The 27413-nt window shown below is 36.4% G+C and overlaps 2 protein-coding genes across 4 annotated transcripts; one reads left to right on the top strand and one right to left on the bottom strand.

Moving 5' to 3' along the window:
• Window positions 1–142: 142 nt before the first annotated feature.
• On the top strand, window positions 143–3644 carry lrpap1 (low density lipoprotein receptor-related protein associated protein 1). The gene is made up of 8 exons (XM_084099430.1): window positions 143–444; window positions 570–714; window positions 873–1003; window positions 1126–1246; window positions 1856–2011; window positions 2102–2184; window positions 2260–2436; window positions 2585–3644. Exons 1-8 carry the CDS (start codon window positions 283–285, stop codon window positions 2651–2653), a joined length of 1044 nt encoding a protein of 347 aa, XP_083955556.1. The 5' UTR covers window positions 143–282; the 3' UTR covers window positions 2654–3644.
• An 84-nt stretch (window positions 3645–3728) lies between these two features.
• dok7b (docking protein 7b) lies at window positions 3729–26809 on the bottom strand. 3 transcript variants are annotated; one of them, XM_084099413.1, is made up of 11 exons: window positions 26667–26809; window positions 26497–26542; window positions 24364–24594; window positions 19779–19979; window positions 15318–15437; window positions 11793–11900; window positions 10188–11017; window positions 7146–7215; window positions 6675–6752; window positions 6430–6576; window positions 3729–4915 (listed from the first exon to the last, which is right to left on the bottom strand). In XM_084099413.1, the coding sequence occupies exons 1-11, from the start codon at window positions 26718–26720 to the stop codon at window positions 4776–4778; spliced, it is 2025 nt and encodes a 674-aa protein (XP_083955539.1). In that variant the 5' UTR covers window positions 26721–26809; the 3' UTR covers window positions 3729–4775. The 3 variants fall into 3 exon arrangements, with proteins under 3 accessions (XP_083955539.1, XP_083955538.1, XP_083955540.1); XM_084099412.1 differs by having other exon boundaries at window positions 3731–4915; window positions 6675–6755; XM_084099414.1 differs by having other exon boundaries at window positions 4329–4915; window positions 26636–26746.
• Window positions 26810–27413: the final 604 nt, after the last annotated feature.

Genomic DNA, 27413 nt, shown 5'->3' with positions numbered 1-27413 from the left:
AGTGCGTGGTTTGATCTCATTTGCTCAAAGCCCCTTGTTACTAACGAGCAAAGCATCGCTGTGTGGGATTTGAAGTCTTTAAAAGTAGAGATCCTCGTTTCAAAGCGCGAATGTCTAAGAAATGTAAAACTTCAATACCCATGATGCACTGCGAAGCTGGAAGTTCAGGCATGTGAATGCCGTATGATTCTCGTAGTAGCGCTTCCTGAATAGCGCCACAGATGCTCTAGAAAACATTTCACATTTACGTTTTGTTTAGCAATTCGCTTTTTGTGTGTCAGAATGAAAATGCAGTTTATAATGTTGATTTCTTTGTTTGTTATTGGAGCAATGGCGGGGAAGTACTCGAAAGAAAAGAATGAACAAAAGGCATCTGATAAAAACAATAATCAGGTGGAATTCAGGATTGCCAAACTTAATCAGATCTGGGAAAAGGCGTTAAGGGTAAGTGATGTGACAGATTAAAAATATACAATCTTATTATTTTTGCCAGTGTTATCGGATGTTTTGATTGTCCTTCTTTTGTTTTTAAATCTCATTGTAGTATTTCATCATCTGTTCTGCTTTAGATGCAGCTTGCACCGGTGCGGCTGTCAGAACTGCACAGTGACTTGAAGATCCAGGAGAAAGATGAACTTCAGTGGAAAAAACTGAAAGCAGAAGGTTTGGACGAGGATGGAGAGAGAGAAGCCAAGCTCAGACGCAATTTTAGTAGTATGTTTTGACTCTTTTTGTTTGGTTTAGGTTATGACATTAAAAAACCCATGAAAAGGCTTGACAAACAGTTCTTTGTTGACATATTTCTTATTGCAACTGGAAGTTAGTACAGGACATATTAATGAAAAAATGATTTGTATAACTTCTTTGCACAGTTATTCTGGCAAAGTATGGAATGGATGGGAAAAAAGACACCCGGACATTGGACAGCAACAGACTGAAAGATCATGATGTTAATGAGGGAGATACATTTGATGACCCAAGGCTGGACAAGCTGTGGAACAAGGTAACTGACGTTGTGACAAAACAACCAGTAAAGTGTGAATGTGTAACTCATTTGCAGGTTTATAGACTTGTTCACTTATTGCTAGCTTTGCTTAAATGTTCTCTTCAACCTTTGATCGTCAGGCCAAGACTTCTGGAAAGTTCTCTGACGAGGAACTCCAGACCCTTCAGAGAGAATTCAAGCACCACAAAGACAGAATCAACGAGTATAACATTGTCATGGACACTGTCAGCCGGACTGAAGGTAAGAGTTTGGTCGTGTTTAGTGCCAAGATATCTCATAGGATTTAGGATCTCTAATTGTGTTTAGTGGAATATCCAAAATCTTTAAAGTTGACATGAAAAAAGGGAGTTGCGATAGTCTTTTCTTCTCTGTTGGGACTTATATCTGACTGAAACGGCTTTTTGAACAAGAAAAGATGTAGGGCGGGACTTGATCTAGTCCATTGTGAATTGATCATTAGATGGTTGTGGTTTGCTATTGCTGTGATGTCATGTGATTTATGCACATGTGCAATTTTGACACGTTTAAATATATTTAGAATGAAATGTATGTATATTTAAATACAATGAAAGATACAAAATGTACTGCATGTTCAAACTAACAAGAAACTATGCTTCTAATCACAGGTCAAGAGCTGTAGTTCCAACCACACAAATTTGCTATGTTTGTTTTCATTATGGTTAAGTAACCATTATGTTAGTAATGATGGAACGTGCGACCATATTTGGTAACTTAACACTGCTTTTGGGAAACGCACCCCATTTAGTTTAATAATAGGACTGTTTAAATTTGAACCTCTTGTGCAGATACTCAGAATTTTCGTCTTCGAATTTCTGTTCTTTCCATCAGAGATCCATAAGAATGTAATAAGTCCTCTGGAAGGCGAAGTGAAGGAACATGTTCTCCATCAGAAACATGCAGATCTGAAGCAGAGAATGAGGGACCTTAACCAGGGCTTTGAACGACTCCGCAAGATCACCCATGAGGGTTACAGTGATGACAGCGGTGGCTACTTTTGCAAAGATTGAATCTGTTTCTCATTAATAAATTGCTTCATGACTTTCTGATGCTCTCTCTTATCTTTGCCTATGGCAGAATTTAAGGAGCCAAGAGTCATAGAACTTTGGGAAATGGCAAAACGATCTAATCTGAGTGAAGACGAACTTGATTCTCTTAAAGTAAGCTTTGCTCATGTCATTGACTGAATATCTTTTATATTATTACTGCACAGCTAATTTGCTCATCTCATTTAGGAGGAACTTAAACACTTTGAAACAAAGGTGGAGAAGCACCAGCACTATCAGGAGCAGCTGGAACTGTCCCATCAGAAACTGAAGCATGTGGAAGCCCTGGGAGACGAAGAACATATCATGAGAAACAAAGAGAAATACAACACTCTTGCTGAGAAGGCACGAGAAATGGGATACAAGGTAGAGTATCCTAGATCAGTTTTTGGTGATTGTCCTATGTGGCTTTTTCATAGTCATGAAGAAAAATATAAGTGTTGTGCAGAGTCTTTTGTTTATCGGTTTAAAATCTGTACTAATGCGATCACGTTTTTTTTTTTTTTTTCTTTAGATGAAGAAACACTTGCAGGATTTGACGAATAAGATTTCCCAAAATGGATTGCAACACAATGAACTCTGAACACTTCTGTTAGCTACAATTATTCATAGGTCACATATCACATATGCTGGGGTTATAAAGGTAGGGCATAATGTACACAAATTTAACATTTCCATTGCGAAGCTAGACTATTTGTTAAATTATGATTTTTTGATGCTACTGTGAGTAGTGATCAGTTCTGCTTTTGTTGCTCATTTCCCGTTTAATGTTTTTACAGCAAATGACTACAAGGTGATTTATCCAGCAAGCTTATGTATGTTATCCACATTCTATTGTGGAAAAATGTGTTTGTGACTCAATTTGTTTAATAATAGACAGCAAACACGCACGGAAACACGTGTAAAATCCCACAAACGTGGGTGCAAAATATGCGCGTGGCATAAAGTTTTCACACATGAAAAAGCTCTCAAAGTTTTCAATATAAACTTTTTAAGCATTCATTTTAATAATTCTCATTTTTTATACCCCAGTCCTGAGCATCCTAAGATTTAAAGGTTGCAAAATAAAACCCCTTAATGAACAACGGTGCACAGGCTTGCTTTAATATTACTATTAACAGCTAAACTTTATCAGGAAAAAAGTGTGCTTCAGTGGAGAAAGAGAAACCGAGCTCACGCACTACATTACTTCTATCTGACAAGGCAGACCTTGAGTTGACCATAATAATGACTGAATCACTAAATAGCAATGGGTACAGGGTACATTTCTATGATTGACAGTGTTGTCCCAAGGTAGACTTGAATCGACATCCTCGCTGTTTAAACAGTTCCATCAGGTAGACACTGGGATTTGTCATAAAAATTCTAATATAAAACCCACACTAATTCTTTATTCTATGGCACTGTTATTACTAATCTAACAAGTTTGATTTAAAAATCTTCCTATTCATACAAATCCTATAATCCAGCATTGTAATGAACTGTCAGGAATGTGATCTCCGTAAATAATAGGATTGCTTTTGTACAAGTCCATGTTTCATGTTGCACATTTCATAATAAAACAAACTGCCCGAGCCTTGTGTTTTCTATGACAAATTCAAATGGGTGATATGATGAGCTGCCATTGAGTGATTGTGATATTGCATCAAGCATCTTTAGTCACTGTTATATCATTTTTATTATAGTATATAGAAATTTCAGAAAATAATATTTGGAAAAAAAAAATACAGTATGTTCTCATGAAATATGTAAATGTACAGAACAAAATTGGTCACCAAAGTATATATTTACAGTTGTCAACAGTCAAAGTTGTTGCATCTGGGATCTGTTTTCAGATTTATAACTTTTCTAATTCCATGCCAATCTTAAACATGGAAAATAATACACATCCATAAACTTGTACATAAAATACAATGCAGAAATACATTTAGCATATAAAGCAATGGTTCTCAACCAAAAGCCCACCGAAATCCAACACAATTATGAACTTTTTTTTTATTTTTATTTTTTAAACAACAACTGAGTCAAGACATTGATCCAGAAGTTTAATTAGCTCTGTTCTTCAATAAAAACAATGGTTCATTTATTTGCCCGGTTTCACAGACGAGGCTTAAGCCTAGTCCCAGACTAAAATGGATGTTTGAGCTGTTTTAACTGAAAGAAACTTGCACTGACATCTGAAAATATGTCAGGGCCATTATTTTGTCTCAAGATTCACACCAGAAATGTTTTTTTTTTCTTTTTTTTTCTTTTTTTTTCTCTAAGGCACATTTATAAAAGCTACTTAAATTTCCTAATTTAACTAATTATGACTTTTAACTAATTAAGTTCAATACGTTTAAGTCATAGCCCTAGACCAGGTTGAGAACCACTGATAAACAGTAGAGTCTAAACATCTGAGAGACCACAATTCAAAATTATACTAACTTAACATATCACCATTACAATTTGAGAGAAAGGTTTAATTGAAAAATACATATAAATTTCATTTTCTTAATGTCTCTTGGTTAGTTTAATAATGACTACGGCATTTGAGCTGCACAAACTCCAAAAGTTTGTGTAAAACCATGTTTTTGTGCTTAAGTGGATTCAAGAAATTTAAAAAGTTAATTTCACAATTGTGACAAAACTATTTCCAGGTTTAACTGAAGAAGAAGAAGATTCAGTGTGATCTCAGGCATTTAAACTCCACTTTGATTACATGTTCAGGTGAGCGTTCCTCTCCTTTTCTGTTCTAGTTCCTGTAGTCTCTCCTCTCGGCCCTGTGCATGCTGGGCTCCCACCCTCTGTGCTGTCTCAGTAGCAGTGATGTCAATGTGGGCGTATTTAGTGCTGGAGCCGGCCACTGATCACAAACGCAATAAAAAAAAAAAGGATTTATTAACAACTTTTTAAATGTGCAAGCTTCTGTTATCTGTGGCCAGTTGCATAAACTTAGCCTTTATATTAAAGCTGTCTTAGTACCCCTGCTCATCTTTGATCACCAAAATAGCATATTTAAATGTTTTTTTCAGTGGGAAAAAAATATTAATGCCTTAAAATAGCTTCAATGCAACTCTACACCCTTTTTTCCTTTACTATACACGGATCCAAGAATATGCAAATGAGCCCTGCCTCCACTCACTCTAATAGGCTCGTCTATAACTCGATGTATCAGAATGGTAATGCATTTAATGTATCGTTCTCTGGTAATTAATATGATTAGCCTTTTGTTTGACTACTAATAGTGTGTTGCTAATGTTACACAAACCATGTTCCCGTTCGCCATCTCAGAGTCAGACCGCTGCCTTCTAACAATCAGTATCCTTACAAACACTTTCAACAACTCAGAACGTCAATGGAGAAAGGCATATAGTTCATCCTAATATCGTAATATATACATAATTCACCAGCTGTATTGCTAAATGTACCCGATTTTTCATATCAACAGAAAAATATACTGGGATAACGAGGGTTCTCTTGAGACTCCACAGCAGTTAATGATATGCTAAAGCCCGCCCGCACGTTGACGTGATTGGTTACAAGGTAGTTTGTGACGCAAGAAACACTGGCGTTAGCCAAGGATAATCAGTCATTTTTTTTTCAGATTCAAATTAGACCAAGTCTAAGTTTTTTATGTAACCGATTTTTTTGTTAGATGACTAATTTGTAAGTCTAGCATTTTATCCAACCAGCCACTGCTTAACATTTAAAAATAAATCTCAACACAGCTGGATAGTCATTTGTTTTCACGGCCAAAATAGACAGAACCACAGATATCAACAATTTATACAACTGTCCAAAAGTTTGGGGTCAGTATGATTTTTTTGAGTGACAAAAATAAAACAAATATTCAAAAAGGCCTATGCAGCAAATTAAAGTGACAGTAAAGACATGACGTATGATATTACAAAACATTTAGATTTCAAATAAATGCTGTTTGATGAATCCTGAAAAACAATTACAGTTTCCACAAAGAATATTAAGCAGCACAACTGTTTTCCACATTGATAATAATAATTAAAAATATGTCACTTAAGCTCCAAATCAGCATATTAGAATGATTTTAGAAGGATTATGTGGCACTGAAGAAAATTCAGCTTTATCATCACAGGAATAATTACATTTTTAAATATATTAAAACAGATAACAATTATTTTCAATTGTAATAATATTTCACAATTTTCCAGTTTTCAAATAACTATAGCCTTTGAGAATAAGAGACTTCTTTTGAAAACATAAAAATCTTATAAGCCCTAAACTTTTGAACAGTAGAATGTATATTGTAAAGGTAAGGATTAAAAAAATGAGTACTAGGTTGGAAGGCATGTAACTGAAGGATCAAAAATGAGTAGTGAATATGGAAGGAACACAGTGTACCTCTGATAGTGTGGCTTGACTCTGGACGGTCCTGCAGATCCAACTCCATATAGTGTAGCTGTCGTTTAGACGTTGGACTGATGGGGATGTTCACATAGTTAATGGAATCACCTTGAAGTTTGTCAATAACTGTCAGTCCTGTCTGTCCTGTAAGACAAGACACAACATGCACAGTTACCAATGAAATCAAGCGAATGAAATGCTGTGATCAGGTGGTGATATATAAGAAGGGGCATCTCAATTACCATACTCTCCGGCTCTGAACTGTGGCCACCTGGATGCATCGGTCATGAATGCCATCTGCTCATAATTGCATTTTGGATCTGCTAAGCAAGACAAACCCCCAAGAATAAATCACAAGTAAGCCATTCATTCAGAATCACAATACACTCAGATGTATGCTCCAAATCATTAAATTGTTAATGTAATCAGCTGAAAACAATCTGACATGGCATATTACACACACAAACATCAGATATCCAGTGACAACAAAGCATCGCAATTTCTCTTCATGGCTACTGCGTTTAGCAACATGTCGATGCTGAGACTAGAATCGCTTTACCAGTCGATACAGACAAGAAAGTCTGCTTGAACGTAAGGATGAAAGAGGCATTACTGATGCAATTCCTGTTGAAATGACATCCAAGTATTGTTTACCTGATTAAGGGACTATGTATTATTATCATTTCAAAACTAGATAACTATATGATGCTCACCGTCAGTCTCATGAAAAGTATTCTGCTGCTCAGAACTGCTTCTGATCTCACACCTGCTCTTCTCCTCCACCTACGAGAAACATAAAAGTGATTCAGAAACCCCAGAGCAGCAGTAGACTTGTTTAACGCTGTATTTATTCTTTTAATTGACTGATGCTGCTTCTGCAGCTACACATCACCAAAGTGTTTCAAAATCTGACCCACTTTACTGTATTATATTAGCCTTTAACTGCTGTGTACTAGCATTTAAATTAATCATTTGATGCAGTGTTTTTAGATTTAAAAATTCCTGCATGCAACTACATCTATAATTACCCTGTAGACCTTTCCCTAACCCCTTAACCCACCCTTAAACCTACCCAAACCTGTCCCTAACCTTGCCCGTATCCCACTTCAATAGCAGCAAATGTGTTCTACAATACAACATGAACACAATAAGTACATTGTGCCTAACATTTTTTAAGTAAATACATAGAAGTTAAAGACACCTTATATAAAGTGTGACCATTTTTCTGACAACTAACCGCTTCTATTCAGCTGTTGCTGATGTTTTTTATATCTTTAAATTAAATTTTTACAAAGAGCAAAAACTGACTACACCTATATCTGGTAAAAGCCTAAAGCCATGCTTGCGGTTACAATAAGCATCTGAAATGTTGCCACTATTGTACAAAAGTATTGAATGCTGTGGGCAACAATACTGAGAATGGAATGCTTTTCAGTGTGAAATATTGATTTCCCTGAAAAACTTTCTTTTTTTTTTTCACTGTTTGGCCAAAGCAAGCTGTTTTTATAGCTTATTACTGCATTCTCAGATCAACCCGAAGCATGTGGCGAGATGACAAACGCATTTAAATTCACTCTGCAAACTGGTTCTGCCTCCCCACTGGCAGTGATGGCTGAGCATGATTCAGAGACACAGACGGCTGGAACAGTGTTCAGATTTGTGCTGGAACGCTAGATTCCGTGATTAGAGGAGTGCATAACGAAAGACTGATGCTCAATCAACACCGCATCATTAAATTAATTAATCTGTTGCAGAAGCCTGATTTTGTTGGTAAAGTTTTAGTCCAAATCTAGAGAACAGTTTGTCTGCATACTTTGACAAACGATGCATTTAGACTCAGAAACAGCTGAGCAGTTATCTGGTTTATAGTCCACCTGTAGTCAATAATTGTATCCCTTAAAACTAATCTTTCATCACCAAAATGACATATTTAAACGTTTTATCCAGTGGAAAAAAATGATTCATGCATTAAAAATAGCTTGAATGTAACTCTACACCCTTGCTTCATTTAGTATACACGGATCCATGAATATGCAAATATAGCCTATATAGTTTGCATGCACGTTGATGTGTTTGGCAATTCCATTGTAACACTTTTGCAAAAGGTGTGTTTGTATATATACATATATACATGTATATGCAAAACAAACAAAAATGCAGTAACATACACTGATGTTAAATAAATTATTTTAAACAGCAAGGATACATTAAATTAATTAAAAGTAACAGTTAATTGCATTTGTTATGTTACAAAAGTTTTATATTTCAGTTTTATATTAAAAAAATTTATTACTTTGGGCTTCATATAATATAATTTCTTCCAATTTACCTACAAAAAGACACTCAAACCATTTTATTGCACATTGAAGATAAATAATTATTTTTTAACACAAAAGTGGCCAAATTAACTAAAAATGGGAATTAGTACTATCCTTAATAATATATGGTTGTTTAGGGACAAATTATTTAATATGATGATCTACAAAACTAGAAATTCTCTCTATAAGTTGTGTTAAAAATTGTGCTCAAAATGTGGTAATTGTATTAATTGTCAATTTACACATTTTTTTACGTTTTCTAATCATCCTGAAAATAAGAGTCCTATATTTATCAAGAGTTTTATTACATGTAAGACAAAATATGTGATCTATATTATTTAATGTCCATGTAATAAAATGTATGTTGGTGAAATATCTTGTTCGTTTAAAGAGAGGATAACAGAAACAGAAAGGATCTAAAAAGTCCTGTTGCATTTAAGACATTTTTGTGAGAGTAAGCATAAATAACCTTGGTATTGAAAAGATAAAACACAGTACAAGAGGAGGTAACATTGATTTTATTAAGAAAAAACGAGAGGCTTTCTGGATTGGTTTTATTTGAAAAGTCTGAAAGTTTCCAAAAGGTATGAATGAGGACCTTTGTCTTAAAGAGTTTCTGTGATATTGCTTATTGTATGAATCTGTTGTTGTTTTTTAAAAATGGGAGATATGATCTTGTTTTTCGATGACTTAATTCTTTATGACGTAGAAATGGGTAAATGAGGATGTTTTCTGATTGGGTGATTGATCATTAACCTTTTAACTAGTGACATCTTGAGTGGAGCTTGTCAGCTGTTGTTAATTTTCTTTGTAGGAGAAAATTCAGCTTTGCCATCTCAGGAAAAAATTACAATATATTCAAATAGAAAACGGTTCTAAAATAAGTTATTTTTCATTGTAATAATATTATTTCACAATATTACTCATTTTATTGTATTTTTTTATCAAATAAATGCAGCCTTGGTGAGCATAAGAGAATTCAGTTAAAAAAAAAAAATGTTTTTTAACTCTGAGAAATGTATGTGTATCTTTAACTGTTGTCATATTCAGAACCAGACAGTAAATATATGAATTTAAGTCTCACAGTAAGTTGTATGCTATATGCGTTTCATTCACTAAAAATAACTAAATACTCATTTGTTCTGAATTTTGACTATACTGTTTGCAATTTATGTTATTAATTCACAACAACTACAGATTACACTGACTGCTGAGCTGTATGTTTTTTGATTCAAGCTCATAGGAGTCAGATATTCTGTCAGCAGGAAACTGTCGGATAATTTTAGTATGGCATTTCACGCAAAGAATATATGTGCGAGAACTGTTAATGAAACCTAATGTCATTCAGTTCTGATATAAAAAAAAAAATACCAGTAAAAAACTACTCACAGAAAGACACAAAAAGCAAAAAACCAACAAGAAAACATATCTTGTTACCTTTCCTCCCCCACAGTCAGGACAGATGGCGGGCTGTAACTGTGGTGCGGTGGAGCCTTCAGGGGGCGCTACTCCTTCACCAAAACAGTTGAATCTCCATTGAACAGTTTGTTTGGGGGTGGCATCTGCATGTACGCCCTCTGGTCCCAGAGCTCCATATTCTGGCCCACGTTCCTGGGCTACAGCAGTCAAAAACTGTTCCTGACTGGAGGATTGTTGTAGTGGGAGCCTGCGAGGGATGTCGTAATGCTGCAGAGGTGGTCTGGGTACCTGGTACATGATGGCCTGCATTTGAGCAGACTCTTTGAGTGGGCACACACAGGGTTTGTGCTCAGGAATCAGGGGAATTGTCCGTACTGGAGTGTTGAGAAGGGAATTAGGGTTCTGAGGGAGGCTTGTTAAGGATCCAAACTCATCAGTCTCTCCATGCCCAATATCCACGCTACCAGTGTAGGAGGAGAAGCTTCCAGAATACGAGGAGTGGCTTCCGGTGGCGATGCCGCTGTCTGTTGAGCTCTGCCGTCCCGCCTCTTGAAGGCCTCTAGGATTAGGTGGCTTGGATGGGGGCCGAAGCCCTCCCAACATTACTCCATATAGACGCTCGTCACTGGACGTGCTGACAGAACAGGCTGTGCTCTTAGATCCTGCAACCCCTAACAGTGGTGATGATGATGATGGTGGTGGTTCAATGGGAGTGGGGTGTCTGACTGGCTCAGGCCATATCGCCAGGCGGCTGCCCAGGCTGTTATCAGAATGACTGGTCTCTGAGGAGGAGCTGGAGATGCTCCGATCATCTCCTGCCAAGGAGGCGCCGTAACTGAAGGTGGAGGCTGACAAATTATGACAAAGAGAGAGTGGATTAACAAATGTTTGCCTGGATTGTTAGCATTGTGCATGCATTTCAAAAAGGGAGTGACAAAAACTAATTATGACTTTGTGATGTTCAGTTATTCTTTTGGAGGAGGATTAACACAGAAGAATTTTTGAAGAATCTTTACATGTTTTTCATTGGTATTTCATGTATTTTTGTACAATAAATAAATAATATGTTGGACCTGACAACCAAAACTAGTCACTTACATGATAATTTAAAATCAAATCAATATTTCTTGTTCTATATTTATAGATGAAGAAATCTATACTGTATGTTTCATAGTATAAAGTCAGTCGGTCAATATCACAAAATAAATCCCTTCAGACTGAAGTTTCACGATTTAGTTTGTATATTATCCCTTACAAAACCTTGCCATCTGCCATGTAATAACAATAATAACAAATAAGAGCTTCAATTTCTGTCTTTTTCCCACACAAAGCAATTGAGCGACTTTTATGTGAAGGCTTTTATGATCCTTTTATAGTGCTTTTATGGTCTTTTTGGAGCGTGACAGACACTATGAACTGTTGCTGTATGGAAATGAACTATGTAAACTATGCTTCAAAAATTATCCTATTGCGATCCACTAAAATTCTGAATAATTAAAAAACAACAACTGATTAATTATAACTGATTTTTCATTTTTGGGTGAACTATTATTTACAAAAACCTTATTTTAAATAAAATAGCCTCCTATGTGTGTTTATTTTGCGTATGGCTTTTTGAATTACCTGCCATGCTGTGCTGGCTGCAAATCGACAGCATACTGAGTCGTTTCTCCAGCTCACTGGCCTCCTGGCTAATCCTGTCTTCTATAGATGACGGGTTAGCATTGGGGTCTATTGGAAACATTACATTTTAATTAAACCAATACAGTGAACATTCATCAACCAATAAAGTGAACATTCATCATTCATACACACATGTACCAACATATATCCTTATGATCAAACAAACGAAACACAAACATGCACCAGACAGCACTTATTTGTCTCTGAGCATTAAGTCATATATAATCCATCACTGTTGTATCACGGTCTCTGCTGGGAGAATTACTGGAGCCACTGGCCACATTCATCAGTTTCTACTGGTACATCACAGACATAGCCTCACAGCAATAATCTCTCACACAAGCACTTATGCACACACACACACACACACGGGAAGCTTTGAGACCTCCTTTTGAATATGGCAGTAGGTTAGAAAGCTGAAAGAGCATTTGCTTTTTGCATATTTAAAGAGGTTGTCATTGTACAATTTATCTGCTCTGTGAAATTCTTCTGAAGAATACGGAATAAAGTGAAATGCTGAAAAAGAAGAGTGCCTTGGCTATACCCTGTAGCCCTTATTTATCACTGGCAATCTGAACTCAACCTTTATTGAATATCAAAGGTTAAAAAATACATCACGTGCACATAATCAATGACACTTAATGACAGCTAGAACAACTGCTCTGACATCTCAGTATGAGGGATGACAGGCGAGAACTTAATGTAATGTGCATAAATCATAAATCTGAGAATTAAGAGAATGTGCTGTCATAAGCATCGAAGTAAACAAACTTTAAGGCTTTTGATTTATACCTTTATACTTTCATACAACAATCAAAGAAACTGGGAGAATTTATAGAGGAAAAAATACTGGAAAAAGTTTTCGCCGTGATTACAAGCAAGCAAGCTATCATCATCATCATCATCATCATTGATCCACAGAGAAATACCAAAAATATGTTTAGCAATTTTGAATAATCATATTTTCAAGGCTATGGTACACAACATCAATGTAATGAAGGGGGAAATAATAACACCTGTCAAAATATTTGTCCACAGAGAATAGATCACCTCTGTAAATGGGTCTATGTAAATATGTAGTCATTTAGCACATGCTTTTCCCTTAAAGCAACATAGTACATTTATTACAAGAAATGGCCCTGGAGCAGCCCGGGCATAATATTAGTGCTTCGCAGATCAATCTTTGTGTGGTTTGAACAGGTCTACAAGCTCTCTGAATATGTATGTAGAGAGTCATTTTAACTATGGCTGTGCTAATTTTAGCTATGAACCCGCACAGAAAAGCTTTAAGCCACTTCATAGCCATATATTATTTTATGTTACTGACCGTGTGTCAGCTCTCCACAGGATTCTGTTTACACAACTCATGACAGCATGCAAACTTTCCGCTAGACCTTATCATTTTATTTCAATATCACTGGCTCAGCAGCTCAATTTAGTGATTCTCTGTGCGTTCAGTGTGGCGGTTTGATCTATAAAATGATGTGTCGAGTTAATATCATTTTATGCTTACATGGTAAATCTATCTAGGACCAATCAATAAACTAAATGTGAATCTTACATTGATTTTTAGGACAATAACTCAGTGTCCGGGAAGTCATGTAAGGTTCCATTAAAAAGATATGTACCACAGAGATATTATTACCCTCCGTCAAGGTGGAGCCATTGAGTGGTTAGATTTAAAAAGCGATTGCCATTACAAAGCAAGACTCATTAAAGTTCATTAAACTTAATGAATATGATTGACTACAGACCCCTGTTACTGCTAGATCATAAGTCAACACCATTGTTGAGTATTTTCTCCTTAAAACTGCAGTGAACCAAAGACAGTCTCTAAAACGCGGTTTGAAATCGCTGATGTGTCTGACGTCTCAAACTACCTTGTAACCAATCACGTCAATGTGTGATCATCAACGAGTGGATCTCTGAGCTGGTATGAGTGAGTGGAGGTGGGGCAATTATTGACTACAGGGGGACTTTAACTCTTATGAACTGTTTGGGGTCTCAGAGACCCCAGGGCCATTTTTAAACATACTTAACATTGAATTGTCGAGTTGATATGACTTTTAAATAATCTTATGAGAACTGATTATTAACTCATTTTCAACTTGATAACGCATTTCAAATGGCATGTCACGTGAAAAATATGGCATTTCTTACATTAGGGATCTGAGAAAATCCAATTTGAAAACACATAATGCAATGATTCTTTACATAATAAAATGATGTATCTGAACAGTTATGCTTATTATTTATTGTTTATTTTAAAGTTACACTATGTAACTTCTGGCCCTCTAGCAGTTAAACAACAAAACTACATGCATTTTGTGGAAGAACATTGTGCAGGTTGTGCTTTGGCTCTGCGTGACTGTACGGATGAATATAGAATATGAAAAATAGAGAAATTATCCTACTGCTCATTAAACATTCACTACTAGGTTTAAGATATAACCAGTTTAGATGGGAAGGATCTCAAGCTGACTAGCTGAAGACGTTACCGTAGCTATACCCAGACAGTGTACTTCCTTGAAAATACATTCCAGCATGAAAAGACCCTTGGCAATAGATAATGCTTTAAAATGAACTACATATGACAATGTATCTGTTCAGTAAAATACCTTACTTGCCTGTTGAGTAATAAAAACGTCATCTCCACATCGCTTTTACAACATTTCAAATCGTTCTCGCCATCTCTGAAAAGCCAAGCCAATGTTGATTCTTGTTTTATTACGAGCTCTCTTTTGCCAGCAGACTCTCCTCTGTTCAGGTGATTCCCCGGAGGTTGGAGATTTATGTCAACCTTTCTCGCTCGTTGTGACAACTAACCCACTCCCACACCATACACCAGTCAAAGTAATAACTTTTCTCTATTTAAGGATATGACGAGACACGCATGGGCGAGTATGTACGCAATTTCCCATGAAAACCATCCCGTCAGGTCTAAAATATAAACACTTATAATAGGCTTAATAAGGGTAAGACAAAATCACATGCTGGAAGAAGGATTGATGATGCATTGACTCATTATTTAAATGTTGTTTATCTTTACTTTCACATTACCGAGCAGTACATGCCTACTGTGTGGCAAAACAGAGGGATGCAGCTTCAAAAATATCTGCCTACTAGATTTTGATTTGATCAGAGGAATCTAAATTGAATTGGAGGGAATATAAAAGGCTAATTTAAAAATTAGTATTATTATTTTTACATTTACATAATTGGAGTCCCTGGGACTCCAAACAAAAAATCAACAGCCATTCTGAGCAGAACATGAGGGTGCTGGGAGAAATAAAGAGGGAGAGAAGGAAACTTGACACCACATATCAATCATACATAGAGCTTAGACACAGATATGCACACGTAGCTGACAGCTCACATACAGCAAGCTAATGAAGCCAACATTAGCAACTTTGAAATCTCTGATCTGAGATCTTACATCACACACCTCCACAAGTATGAACTCACCTGGCAGGACTGGGCGCAGTCCAAACGGCCCCCTGCTTGGTGATATGCCACGCACGATGCAATCGAACAAAAAACTGATCTGTTCTCCTTCTGCACATGCAAGAAAGAAAACACCAGCCCCTACGGAGACAGAGAAAAGAAATAGCTTTTTAATGTCTTGAGCCCGTTTTATTCAAAAGACGTAATGCACCATTTCGAATTCAAATTGATATTAATTTCCCATAGCATTAAATAGAAAATTAGTTTCAGTAATGACCATAATAGCAGTCACAAGATTACAACAAATGAGGGAACATCAAGTCATTCCTCTAAGCAGACGAGAACACTGACATATCACTGATTCAGGATAAATGAATTATATAGACCAATCCAACCCAATGGAACCAAGAAAAACTATACGAGTTCATACATCATTCAAATAAATTCATCAGGCATACAAAGTCTATAAAGTAAAGTAACTGTCTTCAAGTAAAGGCTAATTGAAGACAGTGAAGTTCTATCAATGAGCCAAGTGCATGAAGTTATATATCTGATAGGTCCACAGCTTTTGAAACGAGAAAAAAAGTGTTATAAAACTAAAGTTTATTTTTGCACTTTAGCATAATTATAATTTATGAAATAAGTGAATTGTGTACCAAGAAAATCCGCTTTGGTGCCCACACCTCCCCCATACAAATGTCAATAGCATCTGCAAAGCCTGAAACACCTTTCAAACTAAAATAAGAGCTGGCAAAAGCACAGCTGAATGTTACTGAAAACTAGCTATTAAAGAGCCTTAAGGCTTCGAGTTTAATGGGAAAACTGGGCTAACAAAGACCTTATTTGTGAAAAGATGCATTTATGATTCATCCGCAGTCTGATTATGACTGTTTTTCTTTGTAGGACATGCTTAGGAAAGAGACTTAGGCGGTCTTTCATGAAGGCAAATATAGTCCTGTCAAATCCCTGAGCATCACTGTGGAGACGGTATAGGACTGACAGTCCATTACAAAAATAACCATAACACCCTTAGCACTTGGTTTCATAATTCATAAACACACTGCTAGGCTATTAATACTTAAGACATATGGCCAAATCTGTGGCTATTTATTTACCTTGCCCACATTTTGAGAATAAAACAGGCCTAAACCTGCTTTTGTTAAACTATAGAAATTTTTTGATTATGAAAATACCCAGATGACTCTGCTAACATGTGCAGTATACAATAAAGTACTATATCCCACAATGCAATGCGGTTGAACTTACATTTCCAACATTACGGATGAACTGTAAGTAGTATTAGTGGTGATTTTTTTGAAACGGTTATTGACTTTTGATTAAAGTGCCAATTAAAAAAAGAAAATGACTCCAGTTTGAAACGTATATTGTTGCATAATGAATTATGTTTCACTTTTTTTTTAAATAGTAACCCGTATACAGTGTATACTGCACAGCATTCAATAAAAGAAGTCAGTATTCCAGTTTAAACATAGGCATTCTCTGACATTCTTTACCATTCTTATGACTTTTTTGTGCTGTATAAAAAGTTGCACAAGTAAATGTCTCACGTGAAACATCTGTAATCAAGTTAAAGTGCCCCTATTATGCTATTTTAAAGTTCCCTAATGTTGTTTTGGAGTCTCCTACAACAAGTTTACATGCATCAAAGGTAAAAAAACTGTTTAATTTTCTCATAATATACATTTGCACATCACCACATTTTCAATGATTCTCAAACGACTCGTCAGATGAATCAATCTCAAGCTACTCTGCTCTGATTGGCCAGACAGCTCAGTCTGTTGTGATTGGTCTACATGCCCATTGCCATTAGAACGTCAGTTCTGCTTGTCCTGAGGCTTTCTACACCGTGAACTAAACACAGTAATGAACAATGACGTCGATTTTACCATATCAATGTGAGCACGAGTCCGATGATGAAACATTGGAAGAACTATTCATTCAACCCCAACCTCCATCCCAAGGACGACTCGAGCAGGACATTTCTCAGTGATACACTACTCAGTTTGAGGTACATTATATGAGATGTTGCAACTGTAATTCCTCACCATCAGCATTAACAAGTGCATGTCCATCAACAAACTGATTATTCTACTTATTTATTTACTGAGTATTTTTCTAATTTATTGCGGTGAACATGTGGAAACTCTATCAATAACAGTGCATACATTAGCCGACCTCTAGCGTGAATGACTGTACATAAACATTGGTAAAACAAATCTTGCTCCATGCTTAATCTTTACTCAAAGTAGTGAGAACGACAGACAATCTGCATTAATAGACACAGTTTTAGGTAATAGTGGCTGATTAGCAGAAGTATTTCAGTAAGACAGTAATAACGTGAGTTAGCCAGTTAGCAGGAGACCTACACGATATAAAACTCAAAACTAAGTATTTTGAACACCAACTTTCAAGAGCAAGCGTTTTGAGAATCCTGCATTGTACTCCAGAGACTCAGTCGTCAGTAAAATAAAGGGAACACAGCAATAGTTTAGGATTATACTGCTGTGGTATCGTGGTAAAGATTTTAACCACTGATTCTTCACATGCTCGTCCTTGGGCAGTGAAAAAACTGGCTTTACATTGTAGAGCACAACGCCGTCTTCTCGACATGATGCTATCCAGTATCCACAGGAATCAGCTGTTGGTTTGAGGGGGTTCAAGTTTTCTCTGGTCTCTGCGCGCGCAATACACTAATGTTTCGTCTCGACGTCACAACGAAACAGTTTATGACTCGTTTGAAAAACGATTCATTTCATTGACTCGGAGTCGACTCTTACTTTTGAAAGACAATAACTTTATATACAGTGAACTTTCAGATTTAAAACTTTGCAGGATGTTTTCATTCACTTAGAGCTATGTTACACACAACATGAAAGGTCATTTTCAAACATCCATAATAGGGGCACTTTAAGATCAAACACTTGCAGAATCATGTAATTAGAATTGCACTGTCAGTTTCAATTTAGGTTACAATTTTTCTAAGTCTGTTGACAATCTAAACCAGTGAATAAACTCACATATGTTCAGTCTCTGAAATCAAATGAGACTGCTGACACGCTCACTAATTGCACTGCCAGTATGTGTTTTGTCACGGCGTGTGGCCTGTGACATTGAATTGCGCTAGAGACAGCAACAAGGCCATATTTTCAATTTAATTCACTCTGTCCCCGAGCAGCCAACCGCTGAATTACACTAATGGGAGTGGGAGGGACATGACCTCTGTGTGGCAGAGACCAATCGGAGCTCATGGTTGTCAAACTATAATGAGATAAAGCACTGGCTAACAGACACATGCTCCAGACAAGGTAATTATTTCACTATATGCATCTAAATGTAAACTTGGCTGTCTTAGTATCTGTTTCCTTGTATGTTTTCATGGATTTACATACATTTTCAGAATGCATGAGTAGTGGTAGTAGTGGTTGTAATGAAGATTCAAATTCAATCGAATTGAACAAGCTCTCTTTGTGCAGATGTCTAAGCCCAGAGATCATCTGCAGCTCTATTGATTTGCATTTTCTGCAAATAATTTTTTTTTTGCATATTTTATTTCAATATGGTAAAATGTGTAAAAACAAATCTAAAAGTATTTAAAAAGTGCAGCATGTGCAGTTTCCATGTAGTCCTAGACACGACTAATGTTGTACTAATGTACTACAACAGCAATGAGAGTCTGGTGTCCAATGTGAGCACCCCTGCCCCCTCAAGTTCTTCCACTTGGCAGGAGACCTTTCACATGCCGCCTCACTGCCTAAACACATAAAAATGCCCAGAGTTCCCAGCATAGTGCATTAAAACAGCGTCTAACAAATATCCTGAACACCTTTTCAAGTGAAAAATGAATTATCCTGATTATGATTGCAATAAAAACCCTTTTGTGTTGTGACAACATGGCTGTCGTTGACCCGTTGTAAGGAAGTTTCATATAAGATGGAGCATTAAACCTGCTGAAGCCACAGAACAGCTGCAGTTGGATTTGCCAGAGAGGCAGCTGGTGGGTTTCACTGGTGCTAACGCAACATCTTACACTGGAGCATATCACACATTACCACAATCTGTGTGGGTGCACAAAAGTAATGTGTACTGATTCTGTAAGTATGGGGGGGAGTGAGAAAATGAGTGAGAGAGGGAGGGAGAGAGAGAGACACGAGAGACTAAAGTGTGACTGTGAGGTTATCTGATTTTCACATTTACTATTGGCAAACACCTCTGTGCTACTTCCACCGCAGAGAGCATCACTAAGTAAAAAAAGAGGCAGAGGTACAAGAACAAACCACGCGTTCAACTCAATTATCATGTGATTCGTCTCATTGAATAAAATGCAGTGTTCTACCAAAACAAAATAAAAGAGATGTTCAAGAAACCATTTGCATCTCAAAAAGATCAAGTGTCAAATGAGCAATTCGACAAAGAAAATATATTCAAGAATAGCACTGAATAAGGAAAAGAACATGAACTTACAGTAACCACATCTTGTCCCTCCCTCAAAGACAAATCCATTAGGAACGGCGCCATAACGCCTTAAGTCCGAAAGTTTCCATTGGCCGATGACAGTTGGAGGGAGGTCTCTGGCGATGACAAGCAAATTGTTGCACAAATGCAGGGAGGCGGGGCCACTCTCTAGTTTGCTGCCAGGCTGGACATTGACGTTAAACCTGTGAACTGAAAAAGAGACAAGTTTATTATCAGAGAGCATGACTTTAAAATTAGCACATCAAAGCAAAGCAGTTCTTCTGGAGACATTCGGGAAAGGCCTAATTTCATTCCATCGGCTACAAGGACAAAGTACATTTGCATTTAAAATTCCAAAATCTTACCATTGTATAATATATAAAGATAAACAAAACTGGTAAATTTCTACAGTTTTTGTACATCTCTGTATTTTGGGTAACACTTTGTTTTAAGGTGACGAAGTTACATGCTACTACATTTACTTACTATAGTAATAACAGTAAATTATGCATAATTACAAGTAACCAACACTAAACCAAACCCTAACCGTAACTCTATAGTAAGTACATGTAGTTAATTAATATTACTCAGTACTTATGGGTAAGCACAATGTAACTACATCACATTAAAATAAAGTGTAACCATATTTTGAATTAACATACTACTTGAACGATTTTTTTAAAGGAGCATATACCGCATTTTGACTCATCATCCGATATTCTTCTCATCAAATTGTCTTTCTACCAAGAGTTAACAGTTTCATATCAAATTGTAAACCATCAGAAACACATTTGAACTGAGTAATGAAGCGTGAGTAGTGAACAGGGTTTCCATGCCCTTCGACCATTCAATTTCCATAATTTTTTTAGTTTTATGTGAACACTTGTGAATAATGTTTTTTAAAATATTATTGAATCAGATTCAATCCGCCAATCAATCAATAAGATTAATTCTTTTCTTTCTTTTTTTATGACTCAACAGCTCAATTCACAAACGAATCGAACCACACTGTGGCATGTTTACTCTACACAAGAGTGATGTCTTATTTATAATATATTTGGTCATAAAGGTCATGAGATGTTTACTATAAATTTCCAAGACATTTTCAGGCATGGCAAACATCATTTTAAAATTCCCTGATATTTCCACCAAGTCCATGACTGTGGGAACCCCAAATGGATCATATTTATTTTTAGCTGCATTTTTTTCTAGGCACAGACAAATTTGGAGTAAATTTATTTCAAGATCAATATATCTAATTAGGCAACACAGGTGTGTATATAGACTCCAAATCATTAGGAAAAATACCTCAATTTATCCTAACAGAGACAAGTAATCGATAAATTCCAAGAGGGCATAATGCATAATGATACAGTTTGCTTGCAGCAGTGTGTGTGTGTGCATATGTGTGTGTGTCTTGCATCAGCAATGGGATTAATGCTTTTTACTTCATAATTACTATTCCATTGTGCACCTTGTCACATTGAACACACACAAAAGATTTATCCATCATATATCTTTTATATTATAAGATTTATCCATACAACACACACTCTCACATCTCAATCTATGGTCAACCAAAGCAAGGCAGTCTCAAGTCACTGAAGCATCAGTCATGATTCAAAGTGAGGGAACTTGCTACAGCACAGTGTGTTAAAGCGGTTTAGAAGGAAACTGATAAGAGCAACAGAACAGAATGAGACATCAGCACCCCGCTTCACCAGACTCCATCAATCATCATTCTGACTGCCTTAAAGACAAATAATCAAACAAACATGCGACCTGAAAATCAAGGAGGCATCACAGTGGAGACGACACATGGATTCAGAATAACAGCTGCCAAACAAGAGCTTAATCATTCAACACTTTAGCTGCATATGGAAATGAAAACTTTGATTTGAAATAACCTGAAGTCATCCGAAACAAGTCTAGGATAAAATACTATACGTTTTTGTTACTCTGTCAAACACATATTCGAGAAAAACTTTAGATCTCTCGGAGTATCACACATCACAGGGGTCCCAATTATAACTTGGTTGCTTTCTCAAAGGGCACGCCACACCACTCTGACTTGAGAGTGTATGTGTACGTGTGAAAGCAATAGATCCAGGGTGTAGGTGTGTGTCTGTACGTGTTTTTCGAGGGTGTCTGGGATTAACAGACCGAGTAGCGGTCTTGACTCATAAAGTGCCCTGAGGGAGATCAAACTTTAGCTATGTTTGCTAGAAATAACAATAAAATAGATGATAAATTAAAAAGTAAGAATAAAGACAGAGGATTTACATAATAAAACTATTTTATATACTGTATATTTATATGTGAAATTAATTATGTGAAAGGTTAGATTTGTAAAAAAAAAAATTGAATGAAAGATCAAAAGGATATATATATATATATTATTGAATATATATATAACATTAAGAAATAAATGTTTTTTCTCCAAAACACGTTGGCCACAATTATTGGCACCCTTTTATTAAATACTTTTTGCAATCTCCTTTTGCCAAGATAACAGCTCTGAGTCTTCTCCTATAATGCCTGAGTTTGGAGAACATCTGACAAGAGATCAGAGATCATTCCTTCATACAGAATCTCTCCAGATCCTTCAGATTCCCAGATGCTTCTTCTCTTCAGTTCACTCCACTCATCAGGTCAGGGAACTGGGACGGTCATGGCAGAAGCTTCATTTTGTGCTTCGTAACACATTTTTGTGTTCATTTTGATGTTTGTTTTGGACCGTTGTCCTGATGGAAGATCCAACCACGGCCCATTATAAGATTTATAGCAGAAGCCGTCAGGTTTTGATTTTTTATCTGTTGATATTTCATAGAATCCACAATGCCATGTATCTGAATAAGAAGTCCAGGACCTCCAGCAGAAAAATATGCCCACAACATTAAAGATCCAACGGTATATTAAATTGTACACATGGGGTACTTTTTATCCTTGTGTGCACCAAACCCATCTAGCGTGTTTGCTGCCAAAAAGCTATTTTTTTAGTTTCATCTGTCCACAGAACCCTGTGCCGTTTGAAGTTCCAGTTGTGTCTGACCACTGAATATGCTGGAGTTTGTTTTTGGATGAGCGAGGAGGATTTTTCTTGAAACCCTCCCCAAACAACATGTGGGGATGTGGTAGGCTTCTGACCCCAAGACTCAAGTAATCTCTGCAATTCTCCTCGGAGAGTCTTTGGCCACTCAAACTTTCCTCCTCACCGTGCATTAAGACAATATTGACACACGTCCTCTTCCTGGCAGATTCGTAACATCTTTAGTTGATTGGAACTTCCTAATTATTGCCCTGATGGTCAAAATGGGGATTTTCAATTCTTTAGCTATTTTCTTACAGCCACTTTCTATTTTGTGAAGCTCAACAATCTTTTGATGCACATCAGAACTATATTCTTTGGTTTTACTCATTGTGATGGATGATTAAGGGAATTTGGCCTTTGTGTTTCCTCATATTTAAACTCCTGTGAAACAAGAAGTCATAGCTAGACAATTTCATGTTCCTAGTCACCCTGGTGTGCTAAAAAAAAAGTAAATATTAATGGGAATATACTTCAGAGATATTTTAATCTTAAAAAATTACAGGGGTGCCAGTAATTGTGGCCAACATGTTTTGGAGAAAAACATTTATTTCATAATGTGATTTCCTCCCCACTTTCAATTCTTTTACTTCAATGAAAGGGTAGAATTTAGCAAAAATTTTGAATGAAAGATCAAAAGAATAAACAATGCAGATTTATTTTTTACAGCCATTTTTGATCATATTTACCAGGGGTGCCATTAATTCTGACCACAACTGTATATATATATATATATATATATATATATATATATATATATATATATATATATATATATATATATATTTATATATACCTTCAATTTGAAGTCAAGAACTTCATCACTAACACCATATTAAAAAAAGATTAATGACCCTACAAGTTAACCATCAAAACCATCAACCATCAAAATATGTGGCTTTTTTTATTTATTATTAACTATGAGGGAAGAAAAAAACACTAAACTGAAAAAGGGGCAAACTACAGAAAAGAAAAAAATGCATAGGTAAAAAAAGCTCACAGGAAAAATAATATACTGTCTATATATTTCGTTGGTTCTCTCTTGTTTTTGCACGTGCTCATAATTTTGTATGTCAGCCTGGCCAAAAATGACACACAATTTGGCATGTTTCATTGCATTATCACAAATAAAACAATTGACTCCAATATATGTAGTGAAAAAGTCATATAGACTACTGTTATGATGTATGAAGCCGTTTTGGTGCTGTTTTCGTTAAATACTGGGAGCTTGACAGCCCTCAGTTACTTTGAATCGTCATTGTATGGCTGTGAAATTATTTTTTACAAAAAATTCTACTTTGTAATCCACATAAAAATAACAGCATTGAACTGTCATTGTGTAGCTGTGGAATGATTTTTACCAAAAAAAAAAAAAATCTTTGTGCTCCACATAAAAATAACAGCTTGTGAGTTTGGAACGACATGTGGGTGAGTAAATAATGACAGAATTTTAATAAATCCCCTTTTTCATCTGACACTACACATGCACACATGCTCTTCTCTCACCCTCTCCAAGGCTGTAGCGGATACGAGCATCCCAGGCCAGAAGAGTCACTCTGTTGTCGAAGCCCAGCATGACAGACTGGCTCAGGCACAGCAGACTGAGCGCATAATTCACTCCATCAAACCCCTGAAGAGCCTCCAGTCCACAGATATCCCTCAGCGTGGCCTGATTCCTCTCCCGCTGTCCTTTACTCTTCTCTCCACGCTCCTTATACACCAGCAAGGACAGGCAGTCTGAGACAGTCAAGATTACAAATTGATAAAACATCAGCACAGAAATGTATCTTACACTAACAAATACGGCCAAACATTACAATGATAATATCATGTTTTTTTGTTTACCATATAAACACCACTGCACATGAAATCACTCAGTGCCATTGTATAAGCACCATTACCCTAAATGTACCATGTACCATTCAAGTAAAATAAAATCATTACAGGTACTATCCTTTTAAGTCAATCAAAAGTCTACATTTTCTTTCATATCAATACTGTGTTGCATTACAATTCCAGCAGTTGATATTATCATTTGCATAATCCTCATCAGGAATTACTACTGACAAAGTAACACATGCATGGGACGCAGTTACTGGGCCATGAAATATAAACTGTCTCTTTCCATAGACTAGTGTTGTGTGTGTGTGACAGCATCAAGCTATTGTCTCTAGGATGACTGCACTTGTTGTTTTGAATGTGGTGATGTTTTGTTTTTATGCTTCTCTACAAAAGAACAAACCACTTCATCACCAGACTTCTAAAAAAGTATGCGAGGAGTCGAGCAGCTGTCATAACACACATCAAAAGACTCAGTGATCCATGAAAGCAACTGGAGACTAACCTATTAAACAATGACAAACTTCAGACGGCAGAGATCCAAAAATGACCTATCCGCTAGCCAAGTTCACCTAAAGAAGTTATGCAAGTGCTTGGCTTGCAACGTGAATGCTAATGCTAATCATAAGAGAGACTGGGACCACTTGTCACATTTTTAACGCCAGACAGGGAATATTTATCAGGGGAGTTTTATTTTTTTTAAGTCAATGTCTGCATAGCAGACGCCTTCATAGAATACCTTCAAGTTCTGAGAACTAAAAAGCTTTGAACATTTCTACCATTATTGGCCAAGAAAAAAGTTAATTAAAATATTATCTCAACTGCCACTATAGTAACAAAATGAACTAAACAACAGATTTTAAACAATTAAAGTAAAAATGATAAAACGGCAAAAATGAAAGTGAAAAATGAAAGTATATTTAGGCCTATATAGGCTATACGCTCAAGATTCTGCTTTGACCATCAAATTTTGGCATTAATATATTTCTAACATTTGAAACACAGGTCAACATACACCCAAAATATCAACATACACTATGGCAAAAAATAAATATGAGTGGTAGGTTGGATTTTAGTTTGCAGTACAGAATTCACAAGAAATTTCAAAACAACATACAAAACCACTCCTAGAGATGTACCTTACGCATTTGTGTATGGAAATTTGGTAACACTTTACAATAAGGTTTCATTAGTTAACATTAGTTAATGTATTACCAACATGAAATATGAACATGAAAAAATACAGTCGTTCATTGTTTTTTCATGTTAGTTCACAGTGCATTAACTAATGTTAACAAACACAACTTTGATTTTAATAATGCATTAATAAATGTACAAATTAACATTAATTTAGATGAATAAATGCTGTAGAAGTCTTGTAGTAGGCTAGTTAACTAATGTTACTGTAAAGTCAAACGTTAGTGATAGTACAGCTCTTGAGACAACTAGACCCGGTCTCGACTACAAACACGATTTTTTTTTTTTTTTTTTTTTTTTTTTTTTTTACAACATTACACGTTTAAAGTGCACGTTGTAGCTGTTGGTCCAAAAACAGCTCGAGCCAGAATGAATTGCGACATCGTGACAAGTGCATCGAGAGTCATTCCGATATCACGCATAACGACCGTACCAATACCTCACATACCGTCACGAGAAAAAAACAACCGTGACAGCGCTATGTCAGGCTTTTGCTACGTAGAAAGTACGTTTATGAAACAAAACAGCTACTTAAAAGCATTTTAATAGCTAATCTCAACACTGTTAAACAGCAGCGTAAAATGTTTTCCGAGTAGGATTTACCTGCTACCGGCGAAGGTTTCCGAAGAATCACCCATCTGTTTTTCCACTGTAAACGCAGGGAAACAAAACAACAAACAAAGTAGTGTTCGTGAAGACAAACAAACAAAGATTTAAGTTGTCCAACAATAATAAACGATACCGTAAACGTGGTTTGCGTTGCTTTTAACCACCTTTTTCCCCTCTCGGAGTCTGACTTGTCCCTCTACGACAACCGTATCCGTCATCTTGTGTCATGGTTCCCGACAGCTGTGTGCGGTCCGCGGCAGTGAGTGAGGGGGTCACTTTCAAAATAACCTCCAGAACTGTCTGCAACACGCACAAACTCTCTCACCCACATTACTCTTACATGCATTGGCCCACCCTCTAAACAGAGACCTACACTACAAGGCAAAGGTTTTTACAGTTGTTCATTGGGTCAAGGTGCCAATTTAATTTGCAGCACCTGGCCAAGAGATGCAAGCATTCTTGCAAGTCTCAGACTGTCAAGCATGTGGTTTAAGAGACATGTAAACAAACATGCATTATGTGAACTTCTAAAATAATAGTTAATAATCTGCAATTATAAAAGTAAAAATGTTTAACCAAATAAATGAAACTGGGGGATAAGTAGGAACCCTTCTATGGGAGCACTCAGAAGGGGCGTCATGCCAGCTGGGCTGGTCTCAGAGCAGCATTTTGAATAAGTCCTAAAGGCACAATTTAGACATCAATATAATATGACACAAAAGGCCTATCTTGTGTGTGTGTAATTCAGAATGCATTTAGGCCTACTTGAAATAACCTGATGTTATTCTTGAAATTACATTTATATATAATTTTCTTAACATGCTGTCTTTCCAAAGTGATCACAAAGTGCATTCATCACGCAAATGGCAATTACCAAAGAAAGGCAGCTAAAAGCTGCAGTATTTTAGGGC

This window comes from Abramis brama, assembly GCF_963993115.1.
Source record: "Abramis brama genome assembly, chromosome: 2".
Classification (NCBI taxonomy): Eukaryota; Metazoa; Chordata; class Actinopteri; order Cypriniformes; family Leuciscidae; genus Abramis; species Abramis brama.
This window is presented reverse-complemented; position numbering and strand designations above follow the sequence as displayed.